The sequence below is a fragment of the Bufo gargarizans genome, chromosome 5 (assembly GCF_014858855.1).
Source record: "Bufo gargarizans isolate SCDJY-AF-19 chromosome 5, ASM1485885v1, whole genome shotgun sequence".
In the NCBI taxonomy this organism is placed as follows: Eukaryota; Metazoa; Chordata; class Amphibia; order Anura; family Bufonidae; genus Bufo; species Bufo gargarizans.
Genome location: NC_058084.1, coordinates 31,119,311 through 31,140,418, shown reverse-complemented (window position 1 = coordinate 31,140,418; position 21,108 = coordinate 31,119,311). Strand labels below are relative to the sequence as shown.

The following is a 21,108-nucleotide window of genomic DNA, read 5'->3' as shown; positions in this document are numbered from 1 at the left end:
TAACAGTTCTAATTACCAGGGGAACATAAAACGCCAGAGTTCCAACAAGTAGTCCATGTTAGTGCCAAGAAAGGGTGCTAACCATCTACTGCTACCTACTAAAATGGATAAAGAGTCCATGGCAGAGGGTAAGATGCTTAAACGTTGCAGTGAACAATGGGTCCTATACTTGCGGTTCTTCACAAAGAACACAAATGATGGGCACAAGGGGCTCGGGTAATCCTTTGAGTCCATTCCTTGGGTGCTGGCTTGTAACATTGCAAAAACATCCAGAGGAGCACGGGTGGCATTTGAGTCCATTCATTGAGGTACTTGGCTTTGAATGTTGCTTAACCAAGCTCAGGTGTTTTTTTTGCTAAACCTGAGAAGGTAAGGTTCAATAGGTGCCAACTTGAAATAGATAAGGAGAGTGCCTTTTGTAGGTAAGAGACAGAAGGGTGACGTGACTATATAGGGCCCAAACATTAAAACACCAACAGTGGCCAGTCTCATATATCTCACCCTCCTGAAGCTCATCGGGCTCCTAGGTTCTTCAGCTTTACCAAAGAATTTCAGGCGTGGTCGGAACCCATGGCCTCTTTTACAGCAACTGGATCCTGAAATGTGGAATCCTCAGGGCTGTTATTGCTGGGTATGGTGCTCTATGCAGCTGTAACTCCAGTGGAGACTTCATCTGTAATCCTCTGGTGACCTCCAGTGGCCACATACGGAACTGCAGGATCACTGGCTGCTTGAGCTAATGAAGAGGGCCCACGTGGCCTAAATGATTCTGATGGCAATGGTATTGCTGAGAGCTGTCGCTTCTCTCGGGCAGCCTGGATCTCCTGGTTGTGCTGCCTTCTCACCATTGTGCTGCTGCTTGAATTTCCTGTTGGCAGTAACACAGGAAATTCTGTAAAGTCGGGGCTTTCTATTACCGCTCTGGAGCTGGGTGAATCTTTTTTTCCTGCTTTAATGGTGGCATGGCAGCATAAGAATCACATGGCCAAAATGACCGATTAATCCCTATTGTGCTGGAGTGTCGCTTGTGGTGCAGTTCCCAGAATCCAAGCAGTAATAAAGTAATTTTGCTAGCAATGATTAATACTGGGGAGGGAGGGGGGATTGAGGGCGTACTGCAACCAATGATTGTAATACTGGTGAGGGGGGGGGGGGTTAGGGTGCACTGCCCATGAATGATTTTAATAGTGGGGGGGGGGGGAGCACTGCTGCCCCGCGGCACCCGACCTCTGACAGGGTGCTGTGACCCGCACAATTAACCCCTCAGATGCGGCACCTGAGGGGTTAATTGTGTGGGTCACAGTGCCCTGTCAGAGGTCAGGTGCCGCCAGGCAGCAGGCGGCCAGTATGTATTCGCCTGTTGGTATACTCTAACTTTAAGCGTCCCCATTACCATGGGAACGCCTCTGTGTTAGAATATACCATCGGATTTGAGTTTTCACGATCTAACTCAGATCCGATGGTATATTCTAACCACCAGGCGTTCCCATGGTGACGGTGATGCTTGTGGGGAGGAGAATGCCAAAGGGGTTTAACTGTATTGTTTGGAGGAAGAAAAAAAAGACGAATATTCAAAAAAAATTCAAAACGAATATATTCGCTATAGTGCTATATATTCGTTTTTTAGAATATTCGTCTTTTTTCAACATCTAAAGTCATGATTCCTCCCTGCTTCTTGCTTGTGGTCCAATGACCCACAAGCATTTTAAGCAGGGAGGATGGAAAAAATGATGAATATTCTAAAAAAGAATATATAGCAGTATATTCTGTAGTGCTATATACTCGTTTTTGACCAACACCTTTTTTTCACATAAAAATTCGCATTATGCGATTTATTTATTTTTATTACAGATTTTTTGCAATAAAACGAATATCTCGAATACGAATATTCGCGAATATATCACAAATATTCTACCATATATTTGCGAAATATCACGAATTTGAATATTGCCCCTGCCGCTCATCACTAGTAATAAACAATAAATAATTTGTAGTACCCTCAGGTCTGGTGAAAAATTCCCTTTAAATAGGGGAGGTTGTGTAATAGTAATGTAATAGTAATGTAATAGTGTTATGTAGGGACCTCTCATCACTAGGCATCTTATGCTTCCTAAATATCTAGTCTATCATTAAACTAAACGTACTTTCTGTGCTTGCATTTTTGTGGTGGCAATTTTTTTTGCCAAAATGAAAATAACTAATATGGCCGCACTGCCTGTTGTCCCTTCTGCAGAACAGGAAAATACCAATGTTTCTGTTACCAAGACTTTTTATATTGCTTTTACTTCTGATTTACTAATATACAAGCAGCTTTATATTTTGAGTTGAAATCTTTGTTACCGACCGAAGCAGTGATCCAGCAATTGATGATCTGTCATGTCAGGAGGAGTGAATTGTTCCATCCAATTTGTTTATTCACCGAATTCCCTTCTCTACAATTAATCAGTCTATTATACTCATACATTTGGCGAAATAAAATGTCAAATCTGTCAATCTAATTCGCCCTGTGAATCCCACAGCCGGATGGATTGCAAGTCATTTTTAGTCATCAGCGTCAAACCAGTTCTGGTTTATAGCTCGTATCATCCAACAAGATGGTATGGCTGATGTCTAATTTAATAAAGGCGGAAAAAAATTATAGACATCAAAGACTTCAAGGGGTTGTGTCACTTCAGCAAATGGCATTTATTATGTAGAGAAAGTTAATACCAGGCACTTACTAATGTATTGTTATTGTCCATATTGCTTCCTTTGCTGGCAGGATTCATTTTCCCATCACATTATACACTGCTGATTACATTTTACTCATTTTTGGGCTAAAAATCATTTCTTCAATTGGTCTTTATTAAAAAATATTGAGCCGTTCTGTCACAAAGGGTTAACTGTCTAGTTGTGTCCATCTTACTTTCACTTTCACTTTATTCGGTCATCTAATAAACCTTGGGGGTCATTTATGATGCTGTAAAATGCCTATATCAGGCGTATTTCAAGTGTCATCTCTTCTTTCTGCAGGGTTTGACAGACATCTTAGTTTCCTAGTTTTCCATCATCCTCCCACCCAATCAACACCCCTCTAATACTGTGCCCGCTGTGCTCCCTATACAAGTTACACACAGATAGTTCCCCTTCAATAATTATTGGCACACAGTGTCCTAAAAAATAACTGCGCCCAGGAAACAGTGTCCCTGACACTAATAGTGTAAACATAATGTTCCCCAAAAATAATTGTGCTAAGCTGATACTGTGCCAGGGTGCCCCCCACAGTAATACTGCTCCCCAAAATTTCACCAATAGAAATAATTATCTACCAGACAACACGTAGTAGTAATAGTGCCACTACAGTAATAATGACCCCACTGTGTCCCAGAAGTAATAATGCTCCCATAGTGCTCATACTAGTATTCAAGTTCCTGATAGTCCCTCAACTGTAATAAAGCCCACCATAATGCCCCCAGTAGTAATAATTCTCTTTATAATGTGTAACAGTAGAAAAACGCTCCCTTATAATGTGCGCCAGTACATTAAAGTGCCCTGTTGTGTGGCAGTATAAAAAAATACCTCCTCATAGTGCCCCCTGTAGAGCCAATGTCCCCATAGTACCCTCATAATGTGTGCCAATGCCCCCTACAGTGTGCCCAAAAAACCCTCTTAGTGCCGCCAGTTGAGCCAAGGGCCCCATAGTGCCCTATAATTTGCGCCAGTATAAAATACTCCTATATCATGCGCCTCCCCTTGTCCTGATGGTGCCTGACAATGTGCCAGTATAAAATGCCCCCATAATGTGTGCCAGTATATAAGATAGGGTCACCAGTAGATGCCCCATAGTGCTACTCCCCACTTCTCCATAGTGCCCCCCATGTGTGCCAGTATATAAGATTAGGTCCCCATAGTGCTCCTCCCCCTCCATAGTACCCCCCATGTGTGCCAGTAACTAAGATAGCGCCCCCCATAGTGCTCCTCCCCTCCATAGTGCCCCCCATGTGGGCCAGTATATAAAATAGGGCCCCAATAGTATTCCCCCCTCCATAATGCCCTCATGTGTGTCAGTATTTAAAATAGGGCGCCCCATGGAGCTCCTCCCCCTCCATAGTGCCCCCATGTGTGCCAGCATATAAAATAGGGCCCCAATAGTACTCCCCCCTCCATAATGCCCTCATATGTGTCAGTATTTAAAATAGGGCCCCCATAGTGCTCCTCCTCCTCCATAGTGCCCCCCATGTTCGCCAGTACATAAGATAGGGCCCCCAGTAGATGCCCCCATGAGTGCCAGATAGGGGCCTGACAATGTGCCAGTATAAAATGCCCCCATAATGTGTGCCAGTATATAAGATAGGGTCACCAGTAGATGCCCCATAGTGCTACTCCCCACTTCTCCATAGTGCCCCCCATGTGTGCCAGTATATAAGATTAGGTCCCCATAGTGCTCCTCCCCCTCCATAGTACCCCTCATGTGTGTCAGTATTTAAAATAGGGCGCCCCATGGTGCTCCTCCCCTCCATAGTGCCCCCATGTGTGCCAGTATATAAAATAGGGCCCCAATAGTACTCCCCCCTCCATAGTGCCCCCCATGTGTGTTAGTATTTAAAATAGGGACCCCCATTAGTGCTCCTCCCCCTCCATAGTGCCCCCCATGTGTGTCAGTATATAAAATAGGGCCCCAATAGTACTCCCCCCCTCCATAGTGCCCCCCATGTGTGTCAGTATTTAAAATAGGGCCCCCATAGTGCTCCTCCTCCTCCATAGTGCCCCCCATGTTCGCCAGTACATAAGATAGGGCCCCCAGTAGATGCCCCCATGAGTGCCAGATAGGGCCTCTAGTAAAGTGTAAATAAAAAAAATATAAACTCACATACCTCCTTGACGCTTTCAGCGATACGATGCAGGCCTCTGCCGGCCTGTGTCCCACGCTGTACGGCTCAGACGGCGTGATGATGTCATTGCGCCGCCTGCACCGCCCTCTGATAGGTTGCAGGCCTAGTGCCTGTAGCATATGAGAGGACTGGGGAAGGGAGACGTCTCTGCCCTGCCCCACCGCAGCATCCATCTGTATCGCTGTCCTAAGGACAGCGATACAGATGAATAGAGATGAGCGCTTCCACAATGGAGGGATCATGTGTACTGATGTTAAAACAATCTCGAATATTCGCTATATTGCTATATATTTTGTTTTTGAATATTACGAATATTCAAAAAAAACTAATATTTGTTTTCTAGAATATTCGTCTTTTTTTTTTTTTTCATCTGTACAGTTGTTCCACTTCGGCATACTCCTCCACGACAAGCGTCCCCGTCACCATGGGAATGCCTGGGGGTTAGAATATACCATCGGATCAGAGTTTTCACGATCTCATTGATTCTCATTACAAAAATTCGCATTACGAAAATTCACAATCAACACTACTCCTAATGAATATTCAAATTTGCGAATATTCTACGAAATATTTGCGAAATATCACAAATTCGAATATGACCCCTGCTGCTCATCACTACTTGATTCTCGGGGGGAAATTGCGTTCTGATACAAACAGTTTTTGGGGTGTATTTAGTTTACATATAAGTAATTGCGGTCTGGCATGCTACTTGGGTGAAAAAAGCTCGCTCTCGTGTTTAAGAAATAAAAAAAGATACTAGAGCTGATCACACCCTTAAGGAAGAAAACAGATAACCCATGCTTCCGTTCCGCACCATTCCGCATCTCCGGATTTGCTGACCCATTGAAGTGAATGGGTTCGCATCCGTGATGCGGAATGCCCACGGAACTGCGCCCGTGTATTGCGGATCCGCAAATGCGATCAGCAATACGGTAACGGGCAGCACACGTTCATGTGCAGGACGCCTTAGGGCAGGCATCCTCAAACTGCGGCCCTCCAGCTGTTGTAAAACTACAACTCCCACAATGCCCTGCTGTAGGCTGATACCTGTAGTCTGTTCGGGCATGCTGGGAGTAGTAGTTTTGCAACAGCTGGATGGCCGCAGTTTGAGGATGCCTGCCTTAGGGTGTTCAAATTCTTTTACACTTAATTTGATGCGTCAATCAGTAGTTGCTGAGTTGGTGCGAAATTGCGGCCTGATACTATTGCTCTTTTACTATTGCAGTTAATGTTACAGTACAGTATGTCCGACAGACAGGTGAGGAGGAGAGATCTGCTGCTTCCTCCATTAGGCAGGCAAGTAGCGACAATGATAGTTGCGTGGGAGCTGGTGTTGCAAACGGTCAGGCACGTGGCCCTGAGACAGGCGAGGGTGACATCAGTGACGTGCAGACAGTAGTGGACGATGATGTGGCTGATTGCACGTGGGAGCCGGGTGAAGAGGGAGCTTCATCATCAGGAGAAGAGGGTGGCAGCTTGCGCGTGAGGCAGCTGCTGAGCCAGCAGGGTGGTAGCGTGGCCTTGAGTCAGCAGGGTGGCAGCAGTGTGAGATCCGTAACCAAACGTGCCCGGGGTAGACTGGAGCCAACCTGTCCGGAAAGCACGGGTTCACAAAGGCAGCGGTAGCAGGCAGTCAGCACGGAGTGGTGGGCGGAAAGTTCCATACTCGGTGGTGTGGGAATTTTTCATCAAGCCACTCTGTGACTGGCCCACTGTGTTGAAATTCCTCATGCGATTGCCACCCTCACCACTCTGTGACTGGGCCACTGATTTGACTCTTCATACTGTTGCCACTTCACCACTCGGTCATGGGAGCACTACTTGTTTCAGTGGGCAACAGAACAGGTTCTGTAAAAATCTATGTGGAATCAGCTGACGACGGTGGAAAAGGAGTGCGCTTCTTCTTGGCGCTAACATTGACCTGTAAGGCTGAGTTCACACTTGAGTTATTTGGTCAGTTTTGGCCCCGTGACTGCCCAAACAAGTGAAGTGCGCAGTGATACTAAGGCCTCATGCACACGACCGTTGTTGTGGTCCACATCCGAGCCGCACCCATTCACTTCAACGGGGCCACAAAAAATGCAGACAGCACATCCGTTACTCCGTTCCGTGGCCCCGCAAAAAAAATATAACATGTCCTATTCTTGTCCGTTTTACGGACAAAAATAGGCATTTCTACAATGGGCCGCCTGGACCATAAAAAACGGAACAGTTGTGTGCATGAGGCCTTAGTGCGACGCCTGTCATCTGCATGTCATACTGACTCACAGTAATGTTTCACTACCACAGCAGACTCCCTATGCGTGTTACTGCAAGGCACACTGTTCTACACCACTATACAGGCTCTCTGCAGCCAGGAAATAGCTGTTTTTTTACGCGATTCGTCATAAATAAATTCGAATGAAATCTTTTTGGGAAATTCGGTGAACCGTTCAAATCGAATTTTTGAGAAATTCGCTCCTCTCTATTTATTACATTTAACACTGGCCTCATTCCCTAGTACTCTAATTTACTGCAACAGACCCCAGAGAGTGACGGCCTAAGGTAAGGACACCATGACACAACATTTCATCAGGGCCACTACCGTTCTTGTCCTCTACACTGGCTCCAACAGGGGCTTTCTGCACACACCTATGCCAGTGTGCCTATAGGCACAGAGTGCTTTGCTTATACCCACAGTACAGGGGCATAGCAAGAGGGCACAAATGGGAAATGTACCCCAGATGCTCAGTATCAGGCATTGCCAACATGGCACCTAGATGTGCTTAGATACAGGGCCAGGGCTACAAACTGAACTTTTGCCCAGAGTGAAGGAAAGCCCTTCTACAACTCCACAGAAGCCACCACAGCCCCCTCATCAGTAGTGACAGCAATCAGTAGTGACCAGTGGCACTGCGAGAGGGGTGGGGCGGGTGCGAGCCGCACCGGGTGACACCAGTGATGGGGTGAGACCAGTCTGATTGCGGCTCCATTGCAGGGCACAGGGAGATGAGCGCCTCCATTGTGCAAGAGCTCATCTCCATAGTCATCAGGACAGCGATACAGATGGATGCTGTGGCGGGGCAGGGGAGGGAGGGGCGTGTCCCTTCCCTGTTCCTCTGATAGGCTGCCGGCACTAGGCCGGCAGCCTATCAGAGGCAGGTGCCGCCTGAGCCGTACAGCGCGGGACACAGGCCAAAAGAGGCCTGCATTGCATCGCTGACATGGAGGTAAGTATAAGTGTTTTTTTTATTACATGTACAATACTTTTACTGGCACATGATGTGGGGGGCTCTTGTTACTGGCACACGATGTGGGGGGGCTCTTGTTACTGGCACATGATGTGGGGGGCTCTTGTTACTGGCACACGATGTGGGGGGCTCTTGTTACTGGCACACGATGTGGGGGGCTCTTGTTACTGGCACACGATGTGGGGGGCTCTTGTTACTGACACATGATTGGGGGGGGCTCTTGTTACTGGCACATGATGGGGGGGCTCTTGTTACTGGCACATGATTGGGGGGCTCTTGTTACTGGCACATGATGGCGGGTGCTCTCATTACTGGCACATGATGGGGGGGTGCTCTTGTTACTGGCACATGATTGGGGGGGCACTTGTTACTGGCACATGATTGGGGGCATCTATTGGGGCACATTTTACTGGCACATTATTTGGGGGCATCTATGGGGGCACTTATTACTGGCACATTATTGGGGGCACTGCTTACTGACACATTATTGGTGGGCACTGTAGGGGCATCTACTGAGGCCACAAAGAAGGGGTATTTTATATGGGGGACTCTGTGCAGTAGCATTTTATACTGGGACACATTATGGAGGGTACTATGGGGAAGGGGGGAGAGGAGTACTATGGGATCATCTACGGGGTCACTAAGAAGGGGTATTTTATACTTGCAAATTATGGGGAACAGTGAGGGCATCTACTGGGGCACTATATATGGGGCATTTTATACTGGTACATTATGGGGGCACTAGGAGGAAGGGGGGATAGGAGCACAATGGGGGCACTATATAGGGGTATTTTATACTGGCACATTATGGGGGTACTATGGGGACATTAGCTCAACTGGGGGTATTACAAGGGGGTATTTTTTGCACTGTGACATTATAAGGAGAATTATTTCTACTGGGGGTGGGAGGGCATTATGGTGGGCTTTATTACTCCCCAATGGTATAAGCTCCCTAGCAGCACCAGCCTCTCCCTGCTCTGTGACCCCAATGCCCCTTCTCCAAATCCTTATTATGAAATCTTTCTCATTAGGATAAAACACAACATCAGCTCCGCCGAGCCCCCGGCCAAAGTGTTAAAGTGGTGTCCGAGATCCCCGAGGGCCAAGCAAAGTAATTGTAAGTTTTCATGTGAAATATGTTTGTTATACACATATAGCATACACTGTGCCACACAATATACAGTATACCTCTACACTGTGCAGTGTGTTCTATAAGCACCATTGTTTTGTGGACAGAAAATAATCTGGAAGTGCCCCTCCCGAGACCAGGCTCTGGATCTGCCACTGCCCGGTAAGCGATCTGACTGCTAGCAGCCGACCCCTCTCCCATCGGCGATCTTTCTGCTAGCACCCCCAAGTTCCCCCCCTGTTGGCGATCTGTCTGCTTAGCCCCACCCCCACGTCAGCGGTCTGTTTACTATCCAAACTCCCCCCCGTTACTGCTTGGGTCGGACGGCAGGCTCAGTGAAGCACGTGAAGGTACGTCAGCGGAGCTTGATGGACGTCCCCTATGTGACTCGTCCGCGCAGGTCAGAACACGATGACCACACGAAGAAGCGGTCACCAGAAGAAATTGAACAGCATTTGACGTCTCAGCCAGCCAGCGAAAGTGGGGTGCACCTGACCTAGGTAAGCTGCTGCCAGCAGGGGGAAAAGAGGGTGCTGGGGCTCTAAGCTTTGGGGGGGGGGGGTCTGTTGAGCTAACGGATGCCCCCCTACGGCAGTAGCACCCCCATATATGGCAAAAAAAGTCTCACCTTTTCCCAGTACTCACAGCAGGACTTCCTCTCCACACATTCTGACTTACAGCACCCTACTTTGATGATCCTTCTGCTTGCCTCTGTGCAGCTGCTTCTAGCCGGAGCATAACTATAGATGGTGCAGAGGTAGCAGTCTCACCTAGGGCCTGGTTCTTTAGGGGTGTCCAAAGATCCTCTACCACATACCAGTATCATAAATGACACATCGTAAGTGAGGTGGCATGTAGCAGATTCTGTCTTGAGGTCCAGGAACTTTCGGTCAGTTCTCTGTTCTTTGGTGATCTGAAGTGGTCCCCTCTGCACACGTATTTACCAAATCCACATTTTTACAGTCACTGATAGCTGTACATGGGGAGGCGTTATCAGTGATTTATAGCATTCTCTGTTTAAGTGTGTATACAGAGATAGCTGTCAGTCACTGATAGTTGTACACAGGGTGGTGTTATCAGTGATTGATAGCATTCTCTGTGTAAATGTGTACACAGAGATAGCCATCAGTCACTGATAGTTGTACATGGGGATGTGTTATCAGTGATTGATAGCATTCTCTGTGTAAATGTGTATACAGAGATAGCTGTCAGTCACTGATAACTGTACACAGGGAGGTGTAATCAGTAATTCAATAGTATTCTCTGTGTAAGTTGCATACAGAGATAGCTGTCAGTGATAGTTGTACACAGGGGAGGTTTTATTAGCAACTGATAGAATTATCTGTGAAAATGTGTATACAGAGATAGCTGTCAGTCACTGATAACACCTCCCCATGTGCAACTATCAGTGACTGACAGCTATCTCTGTATAGACACTTACACAGAGAATGCTATCAATCAGTGATAACATCTCCCTGTGTACAGCTATCAGGGACTGACAGCATTCTCTGTATACAATTTACACAGAGAATACTATTAATCACTGATTACACCTCCCCTGTGTACAACTATCAGTGACTGACAGCTACCTCTGTTTACATACTTACACAGAGAATGCTATCAATCACTGATAACACCTCCCCTGTGTACAACTATCAGTGACTGACAGCTACCTCTGTTTACACACTTACACAGAGAATGCTATCAATCACTGATAGCACCTCCCCATGAACAATATAATTAGAAATAGCAGAGATATACATTTATAAAGTGCAAGTTACATAGTTACATAGTTAATACGGTTGAAAAAAGACATACGTCCATCAAGTTCAACCAAGGGATAGGTGGGGATGAGAATCTCAGAAGGAATTGAGATTTAGATTTCTACACGTTTTCATAACCATTAATGTTTTTTACTTTTAAGAATTTGTCTAAACCCTTTTTGAAACTGTTCACTGTTCCTGCTGTGACCACGTCCTGAGGAAGTCTATTCCACAGATTCACAGTTCTTACAGTAAAGAAGCTTTGACGCTTCCAGAGACTGAACTTTTTTCTCTCTAATCGGAGGCAGTGCACCCTTGTCTTTTGAGCGCATTTTACATGGAACAGCTTTTCGCTGTATTTTTTGTATGGCCCATTTATATACTTGTACAGGTTAATCATGTCCCCCCCTTAGACGTCTCTTCTCAAGACTAAATAAATTTGATTCTTTTAATCCTTCTTCATAACTAAGACCCTCTATGGCCCTTATCAGTTTAGTCGCTCTCCTCTGTACTTTTTCCAGCTGCAGAGCGTCCTTTCTATGGACTGGTGCCCAGAACTGAACTGCATATTCCATGCGCAATAGTTACTGTGATGCCGTACAAGGAATGGGCATCGCAGTGTGCATGCGCCGGCCGACGGATGGAGTGCGCAGGCGCGGGATATCGCCGGAATAACAAGCTAAGAGAAAGGCGGTCAGAGGGAAAGGATGGGCGGGCGGAGGGTAGGAAGGGGCGGGGGGACGCAATGAAAAGGCTGGGCAAGCAGGGCACCTAAGAGAGTAACACCAGCCCTGGGCACTTGCGAGTCCTCATTTGCATATCGTATAAAGATCATTTTTGATGGATTTATAACAGCAGGAAAGATGCCAGAGGTAACGTTTTGATTAACAGTAAGCATGCTAGGGAGCTGTGGGAAGGGTTAAAAAAGTGAAATTCTGGTGACAGACTCCCTTTAAGCGTCTATGAGGGACAGTATCAAAAGTCTTTGCAAAATCCAGAAACACTGAATCCACAGCCGCCCCTCTGTCCAAGCTACTACTCACCTCCTCATAAAAACAAATCAGGTTAGTCTGACAACTTCTGTCTTTGGTAAACCCATGTTGGTTATCACTTATAAAATTATTTACAGTCACATACTCCTGTATATAGTCCCTTAAGTGTCCTTCAAACATTTTTCCCACAGCAGAAGTTAAACTAACTGTTCTATAATTACCTGTGGAGGACCTTAATCCTTTTTTGAATATGGGCACCACATTTGCCTTGCGCCAATCATTTGACACTGTGCCAGTACCTAGCGAATCTTTAAAAATTATAAACAGGGACACAGCAATGACTGAACTGAGCTCTTTAGGCACTCTTGGGTGTAATCCATCTGGACCCGGAGCCTTGTTCACATTTACCCTATTTAACTTCTCTTGGACCATATCTACAGTTAGCCAATTGAGTATATCACTGGATGTACTAACAGCCCCAGCACCACATATATCCGCTCCTTTCTCTTCTTTTGTATATACAGAGCTAAAAAACCTATTTGGTAACTCTGCCTTTTCCTTATCTTCAGGGACTACTACCTCTTTACCATTATTTAGGGGCCCTAGCTGCTCAGACCTAGGTTTTTTAGAATTTATATATTTAATGAATTGTTTGGGATTTGTTTTGCTACCTGCTGTTCGTTTTGTATTTTTGCAAATTTTATCTCCTTTTTACAGATTTTATTAAGCCCTTTGTAATCTTCAAACGCTACAGCTGACCCCTTAGATTTGTATTTTTTAAATGCTCTGTTTTTGTCTTTTATTGGCCTTTTTACAGTAGCTGTAAGCCATGGGGGGGGGGGGGGGGGGTTTAATTTTAGCCGTTTATACTTGTTACCTAAAGGGATACATTTTTTTGTGCAATTACTCACTGTGGATTTGAAGCTCTCCCATTTATCCTCAGTATTATTTTGTGACAGTAGCTGGTCCCAGTCTATGCCCTGAAATGCTGCCCTCAACCCAGGGATATTAGACTTTTTAAAATTCAGTGTTTTTGCTCTGCCTGACAGAGTTTGCTTCTTATAGTTTAGTGGGAATATAATTATATTGTGGTCACTATTACCTAGTGTTTCTCGAACAGTAACATTACCAACAAGCTCTGCATCATTAGAAATTACCAGATCCAACAAAGCATCGCCCCTAGTGGGAGCTTCTACAAACTGGCCCATTAAGTGGTCCTGCAGTAAGTTGAGAAATTTTCTCCCCTTTGACGGTTGAGGCAGAACCATGACCCCAGTCAATGTCTGGGAAGTTAAAATCTCCCATTATGACCACTGTGCCAGCCTGTGCAGCCGCTCTATTTAGTTATACAGTTGCATTTCTATCTTTTCTGTGATGTTAGGGGTCTATAGATTACACAGGTTCTTGTTACCAGCAGTTCTATTTTTAATAAATGTAGTTACGCCCAGTCTTCTCCCTATTTTCCTTGCTAACCCCAGCCCCCACTAAATCCCCACTGTCCCCTACTATAACCCACTCTCTATCTACACTATCTGCCCCCTTATTATTATGACCCCCCCCCCCCCCCCCCAGATCCTAGTTTAAAAGCTCCTCCAGCCGTCTAACCATTTTTTTCCCCAGGGCAGTTGCACCCTCCCCATTAAGGTGCAGCCCGTCCCTACTGTAGAGCCTGTAACCGACCGAGAAGTCGGCCCAGTTCTCCATGAACCCAAACCCTTCCTTTCTGCACCAGCTTTTGAGCCACTGATTTAACTCCCTAAGATCCCGTTGTCTCTCTGGTGACGCTCGTGGCACTGGTAGTATTTCAGAAAAAACTACCTTGGAGGTCCTGGACTTGAGCTTCTCACCTAGTTCCCTAAAATCGTTTTTAAGGACCTTCCATCTCCCACTGACTTTGTCATTGGTGGCAATGTATACCATGACTGCCGGGTCTTCCCCAGCCCCACCCAGCAATCTGTCAATCCGATCCGCAATATGCTGAACCCGAGCACCCGGCAGACAACACACTGTTTGGCATTCACGGTCTCGGCGACAGATGACCTTGTCTGTCCTCCTAATAATAGAGTCCCCTACCACCAGCATCTGCCTGACCTTTGCTGCACTCCTTTTTCCATCCTTCCTGCAGCGTTCATCCTCCTGGTTGCTAGGAGAAAAAATGCTCTGCTGCAGTGTTGCTGGCCCCGGCATTTCATCCCTAATATCAGCCAATTAGGCATATTTGCTAGGGCGTGCCAGCTCAGGACTAGCCTCCCTGGCACTTTTCCCTCTACCCCTTCTTTCTACATTAACCCAGTTTTACTGAACCTTTTCGCACAAAACTATATCTCAATCAGTTCAGCTCTTCCTGCTCTATAACACGCTGCCCACAGATTACTATGTATATTTTTGGGTGACAGGTCCTCTTTAATCTTCAGTTCTTAATTTCACCCTTGGCTGAGGATGAGGTGAAAGACTTGAAGCTGCCACCAGCTATCTAGAGTTAAATTCTCTGACTTAGCAGCAGAATAAATCTGCAAAATTATGCCTCTCTGATAATGTTTCCTAATGAACAGGAGCGGCTTGTAGATTTCTCCTGTACATGTCCGCCTCTACCGGTACGCATAACATTAGTATAATTGTCCTCCTGGTTAACAGCATTACATTATAGGTCATTCCATTAGCAATAAGATAACTCAAGTAATGGGCTGTGGGGCTAAAGTGGGTCAGCTTTGACTACCCTGGGCTAATATTATACTTAATACTGCAATTCTTCATGGTTGCCAAGATTGCGGTAAAATTACCAGGCGTGGATGCTAAGCAAGTAAATCTATCCATGTAATTTATAGTGCTGTTTCTGCAAAAGGTGACTATTACAATGCCGGGCGGGGGAAATGGTGGATTAATTATGTCTTTGTAGGAATGCGTACTTGTGCTATAGAGCAGCACTGATATCAGGCCAGTACATGTGTCATTACAGTCAGGGGAACTGAAAATGGGACTTGGGCTTGCCTTTTAGCTGCCACGCATTGGACATGTACTGTATAACTTAAACTAGTCAATGAACAGGGCCCAAATAGTCCTTTTGGTCCTCCAGGGATTCACCAGATGTCTGGATTGGAGAATGGGGCACTTCCTTCCCCCAAATTGGGCAGCATGGTGGCTCAGTGGTTAGCATTGATACCTTGCAGCGCTGGGGTCCTAGGTTTGAATCTGACCAAGGATAACATCTGCATGGAGTTTCCATGTGTTTGTGTGGGTTTCCTCTCACAGTCCAAAGACATCTGAGGGACCTTTGATTGTGAGCCCCATTGGTGACAGCTCGATGCTAATCTGTTTAAAGTACTGCAGAATATGTCAGCGCTATATGAGTGAAATAATTTAAAAAAAGACATATGGGAAATGTTCTTGAATGGATTATTTATGTCGCCTCATGTATGGTGTAGATGTGGAACGGAGCCCTGGTGGACCTGACCATTTAAATGGATCGGACCTAGATATTTGCAGCCCTGCAATATACACATACCGCTCGTATGGGACCCTGGATTTTGCCAGTGTATTCCTCTCCATTTCCAAGGCACCGATTTCTAATGAAGAAACCAGGACTTGGGGAGGGTGACCTCTGTTCTTTCCTCTGTGATTGTAAGTGCTGGTGCCCGGGCGTAGCTAAAGGGGGATCAACCAGGACATGTCCCCTGGGGGTTGGGTGCCGGGGAGGGGGGGGGGGAAAGGTCAGAAACAAGCCACTTTGCTTTGAAAGAACATTTAGATAAAGAGCTAGGGCAGCAACCTGAACCTTGGTCCCAGGTGAAGGCACGTCAAGCTATAGCTCTTGCTGGTATATTTACAGTAGTCAAAGACAGTTTCCATAGAGCTGGTACATATAAAGTGACAATTTCCACAGAGCTGCCAATTCAAGAAGAGCTACAAAGATTGTGGCAGGGGGTAATAAGTGGGGAAGAGTGGCTCTTGTTGAGAGGTTGGACAATGTCATTTAAAGGGAGTCTATCAATACTTGTGGTCAGGATGAGCATACCTTTTTATGGAGGTTTTATTATCAGGAGTAGTGTGAATATTAAGTTTTATTCTGCCAGGTTTTGCTCCTGCAAGTGACCAGAAGGCAGAGCTTCACTGTGAACTGCTGTCTACATTGAGCCCCTTCATAGCCGCTCCCACTATACAGCTGTCACGGAGAGCAGACAGGAGGGGCTGTGAAGAGTATCAATTCAGACGGGACTTCACAATGAAGCCCTGCCTCCTGGGCATTCACAGAAACAGAACCTAGCAGAACAAAACTTCATATTCTCACTACTCCTGATGAGAAAAGCTCCACAAAAGGTGTGTTTTTAGTCCTCAGCCCAGCCCATACCTAGTGCAGTGAGCATCTTTGCATGGTCAAAACTGCAGACAGGCCCCATATTCCCTGTTCTAGGCCCGGGGGAGAAAGGGCCATTTTGATTGTTGTGTCCTCACTTTGTACATTATAATGTTTTTGCACATTGCTATGATAGCCAATAACATTTGGAATTTCAGATCAATGCTGGACTGGCCACCCAGACCTCCCCACTGCAGGCCAGCTTCATTCAAATTTGTGGGCCTGTATAACTGTTCCTTGCACTGGGACAATGTGCAAGAAATTACATTGAGAACCCTTTAGACATACAGTACAGACCAAAGGTTTGGACACACCTTCTCATTCAAAGAGTTTTCTTTATTTTCATGACTATGAAAATTGTAGATTCACACTGAAGGCATCAAAACTATGAATTAACACATGTGGAATTATATACATAACAAAAAAGTGTGAAACAACTGAAAATATGTCATATTCTAGGTTCTTCAAAGTAGCCACCTTTTGCTTTGATTACTGCTTTGCACACTCTTGGCATTCTCTTGATGAGCTTCAAGTGGTAGTCACCTGAAATGGTCTTCCAACAGTCTTGAAGGAGTTCCCAGAGATGCTTAGCACTTGTTGGCCCTTTTGCCTTCACTCTGCGGTCCAGCTCACCCCAAACCATCTTGATTGGGTTCAGGTCCGGTGACTGTGGAGGCCAGGTCATCTGGCGCAGCACCCCATCACTCTCCTTCATAGTCAAATAGCCCTTACACAGCCTGGAGGTGTGTTTGGGGTCATTGTCCTGTTGAAAAATAAATGATGGTCCAACTAAACGCAAACCGGATGGAATAGCATGCCGCAGCAAGATGCTGTGGTAGCCATGCTGGTTCAGTATGCCTTCAATTTTGAATAAATCCTCAACAGTGTCACCAGCAAAGCACCCCCACACCATCACACCTCCTCCTCCATGCTTCACGGTGGGAACCAGGCATGTAGAGTCCATCCGTTCACCTTTTCTGCGTCGCACAAAGACACGGTGGTTGGAACTAAAGATCTCAAATTTGGACTCATCAGACCAAAGCACAGATTTCCACTGGTCTAATGTCCATTCCTTGTGTTCTTTAGCCCAAACAAGTCTCTTCTGCTTGTTGCCTGTCCTTAGCAGTGGTTTCCTAGCAGATATTCTACCATGAAAACCTGATTCACACAGTCTCCTCCTAACAGTTGTTCTAGAGATGTGTCTGCTGCTAGAACTCTGTGTGGCATTGACCTGGTCTCTAATCTGAGCTGCTGTTAACCTGCGATTTCTGAGGCTGGTGACTCGGATGAACTTATCCTCCGCAGCAGAGGTGACTCTTGGTCTTCCTTTCCTGGTGCGGTCCGCATGTGAGCCAGTTTCTTTGTAGCGCTTGATGGTTTTTGTGACTGCACTTGGGGACACTTTCAAAGTTTTCCCAATTTTTCGGACTGACTGACCTTCATTTCTTAAAGTAATGATGGCCACTCGTTTTTCTTTACTTTGCTGCTTTTTTCTTGCCATAATACAAATTCTAACAGTCTATTCAGTAGGACTATCAGCTGTGTATCCACCTGACTTCTCCACAACGCAACTGATGGTCCCAACCCCATTTATAAGGCAAGAAATACCACTTATTAAACCTGACAGGGCACACCTGTGAAGTAAAAACCATTTCAGGTGACTACCTCTTGAAGCTCATCAAGAGAATGCCAAGAGTGTGCAAAGCAGTAATCAAAGCAAAAGGTGGCTACTTTGAAGAACCTAGAATATGACATATTTTCAGTTGTTTCACACTTTTTTGTTATGTATATAATTCCACATGTGTTAATTCATAGTTTTGATGCCTTCAGTGTGAATCTACAATTTTCATTTTCTTTGAATGAGAAGGTGTGTCCAAACTTTTGGTCTGTACTGTAAGTAGCAGAAAAGATTTTAGGTGTCAATTGCTTCACAGACGTATTAAAGGGGTTCGGCAAGGGCTGATCAGATGCTGATGATCTATCCAGAGGATAGATCATCAGTTTAAACAAACTGCAGAACCCCTTTAAATTGAAAAAGAGGAAGGGAAACTAGGAGATGGGGCCACATGATGCAAACTGGTGGTCAATCTGCAGCACTAGGCTTCTCTTTTTTTTTTTCTGTATACTGCATAGTGTGAACAATACACAGCTATACGGGGACCTGTAGCCTTGCCCACGTTTATGTGACTATGGCTGAAGTAGTACCAGGTGATCTATTCTATGCGTTCCCTGAGCCATACTTTAATTTTTGCAATGCATTTGACAGATTATCTTACGTCACTGAAATACCATTGGGGCTCATTAGTTTCCTCTTTTATTTTCGACAGGCCAAAAGGGAAAGCAAACGGATGACCAAAAAAGAAGTCACAATCAACTTACCGAAAAGCATCAGGCCAATGGACAGCGATGGACGGATTGCTGAGAACTGTGTTAATTAGCCTGGGACAGGGAGATGCTCACAGGGACTCATTAGAAACAATTTGCGCACTTTAATTAAAGTAGCTAAATGCCGCAGGGAAAGAGAAATCTTCTAAGAACTGATCGACTAATTATTTTCTTAAAGATGTTGCTCTCTATTTTGCAAGCAGATACAAAACGTGACAAGAGGTGTGGTGGAGGAAAAACAGGGGCGCAAAAGTTTGCTACTGAGTGCCTTCAGTAAAATGTCTGGGCATCGGTCTGATGGGAACATGGAAAGTCATGTGGACAATTGAGCTTGTAGATTTTTGGTAGGTCAGGTGCAGGGGATTATAGTAGTCGCAGTAAGAATATCCTGCATCGTTTATAATGCATCATATAATACATAGCCTCCTTCTACAATGTCTAGCTTCTTGAGAACATCTCAAACCTTTTCAATCTGATAGTATAGTATCTCTCTTATATAGTAACATAAAACGGAGGCCTGTGTTTTTTTATTATACTACTACTCCTATTATTGGATGTGTGCTTTCCAATGGCTTGGACGCTGCATGCAATAACTGACAAGGTTTTATCTTTAGACGCTAAGCCAAATTCTCCTACATACAGGTTCACGGTAACATCCGGTATTGCTGCCCGTGACTCTAGGGCTTCAGGATGGTGTACATGATAGTTTATGCTTTTCGTGTGATTGCTTTTTGTACAGTCCTGAGACGAGTTCACTTTAATCGCAGACATGTATAACATATTCATGAAGTAAATCGGGGATCTATAGGAAAACCTCCCAAACCAACGTTGGGTAGTCAGATGACTTGGTGGGACAGTTGGCACAGAACTTGGGCAACGCAGTCTGGATCCACCTTGTATGGTGGCACACAGTTCCTAAAAGTCCACACAGAATCCCTAGGGTTCCCTATACAGATGCCCACAGTGTTCCTACAGGTCCATACTATGGACCAGTAAGAACTTCATGCTTTGCCCTATGGGCCTCACCACCCCCGTATTAGGGTACAGCCTCTCGGTTAGGTTTCCTGATGCCATTTTGGAAGAGTTGTGCCTGTACTTTACATTTTCTCTCTTTATAATTCACTGACTACCAAAATTGTATCAGGAAACCTGGCCATGAGGTGAGGCCATATGCTTGCAGGTCCATACAGCACTAATCCATAACTTGGCTGAGTGCATGAATCCTGAAGTAATACCTGTCTGATGCTTTGAGCGAACTGGTCATTTTCTGAGCCATACATAGACAGGGCTGCCCCCATTTGGCACCGAGAAATACCTCCAGTAAGAACAGCAATCTGCTGCACCCTGTGTACAGTTAGCACATTTAGCACCTTTTAGTTACACGTTTTACATGGTTGTATTAGACGTTGACAGGAGTATTCTCCACAGGGTCAATTATCTGGTTTGATGCCCCAACATTACCATAGATTTAATAACCCCTTGTAAATACCCTTCCACAGGAAAGACCAAATGTACTGTGCTGACCCAGGAAAATAGAGGGTACAGATAAGAAGAATATGATCTCTCTTTAACCTTTGAGGCCTATATCAGGAGATCTAAACAGGTCATGCTTTCCCCCAGGTTTAGAGTTGCCCTAAGAGCAGCACTAGTTCTGATGGTGGTCCATCTTGTAGAGGTGTCTCTGCTTAAAATGCATGTGATTACAACACTTATATAGGTTTTGTGCTCTGAAAAGTACCAAAGGGACTGAGAAAGATCTAGTTAGGGCAATGAAAGCCTAATACACATGTCCGATGCAGAAGCTTTCTACTTAGGAGCTCTCTTAATCCAGCACTCCTTTGAATAGTACAGTGGTTATGCTGAAATACAACACTTCAAAAAGTTGGGTTTCATCAACTCCGTAACATGGTGTACAAAGCAATGAACTTCTCACCTCCTGCTAAGCTAGCATCTGTGTATGGTGATACAGTCGGCCATCAGGCATTGACACGATCCGACAACTACAATGTCCAACAGGAACCAAACACGTGAACATCCAACTATATACAAATATGATGACATCATGTGGTGACATCATCTATCTTGATTTTTATGATGTCACCACATTGGTGAATTAGATCTGATGTACCATGGACGTGGAATTCCAATCAAAAAAAGTCCCATCATTTTCACCCATGGCCTTTCTGTAGTGTTGATGCCAATGTGTGTGTTGGCTATAATTCAATGAAATAGTCTACGGGGGTCCATACACTGTATGGTTTCTAGTGCCGTGGCTGCCCAAAGCAGGTGATTGGTGGGGGTGCTTGTTGTTGGATCCCCACTAATCTGATATTGATGACCTATCCGGTGGTCCATACCTTCATTACTGACGGGAAGGTGACGGTAAC

At 45.3% G+C, this 21,108-nt stretch overlaps 1 protein-coding gene across 1 annotated transcript in view; it reads left to right on the top strand.

Annotated features, from left to right (window-relative positions):
• Positions 1–20,897, top strand: part of BAALC (BAALC binder of MAP3K1 and KLF4) — a 93,950-nt gene extending 73,053 nt beyond the window's left edge. Inside the window, exon 3 of the mRNA XM_044294920.1 lies at positions 18,664–20,897. Coding sequence (XP_044150855.1) covers positions 18,664–18,774 — 111 coding nt within the window. The 3' untranslated portion in view covers positions 18,775–20,897. The remainder of the gene's footprint in view (positions 1–18,663) is intronic.
• Positions 20,898–21,108: the final 211 nt, after the last annotated feature.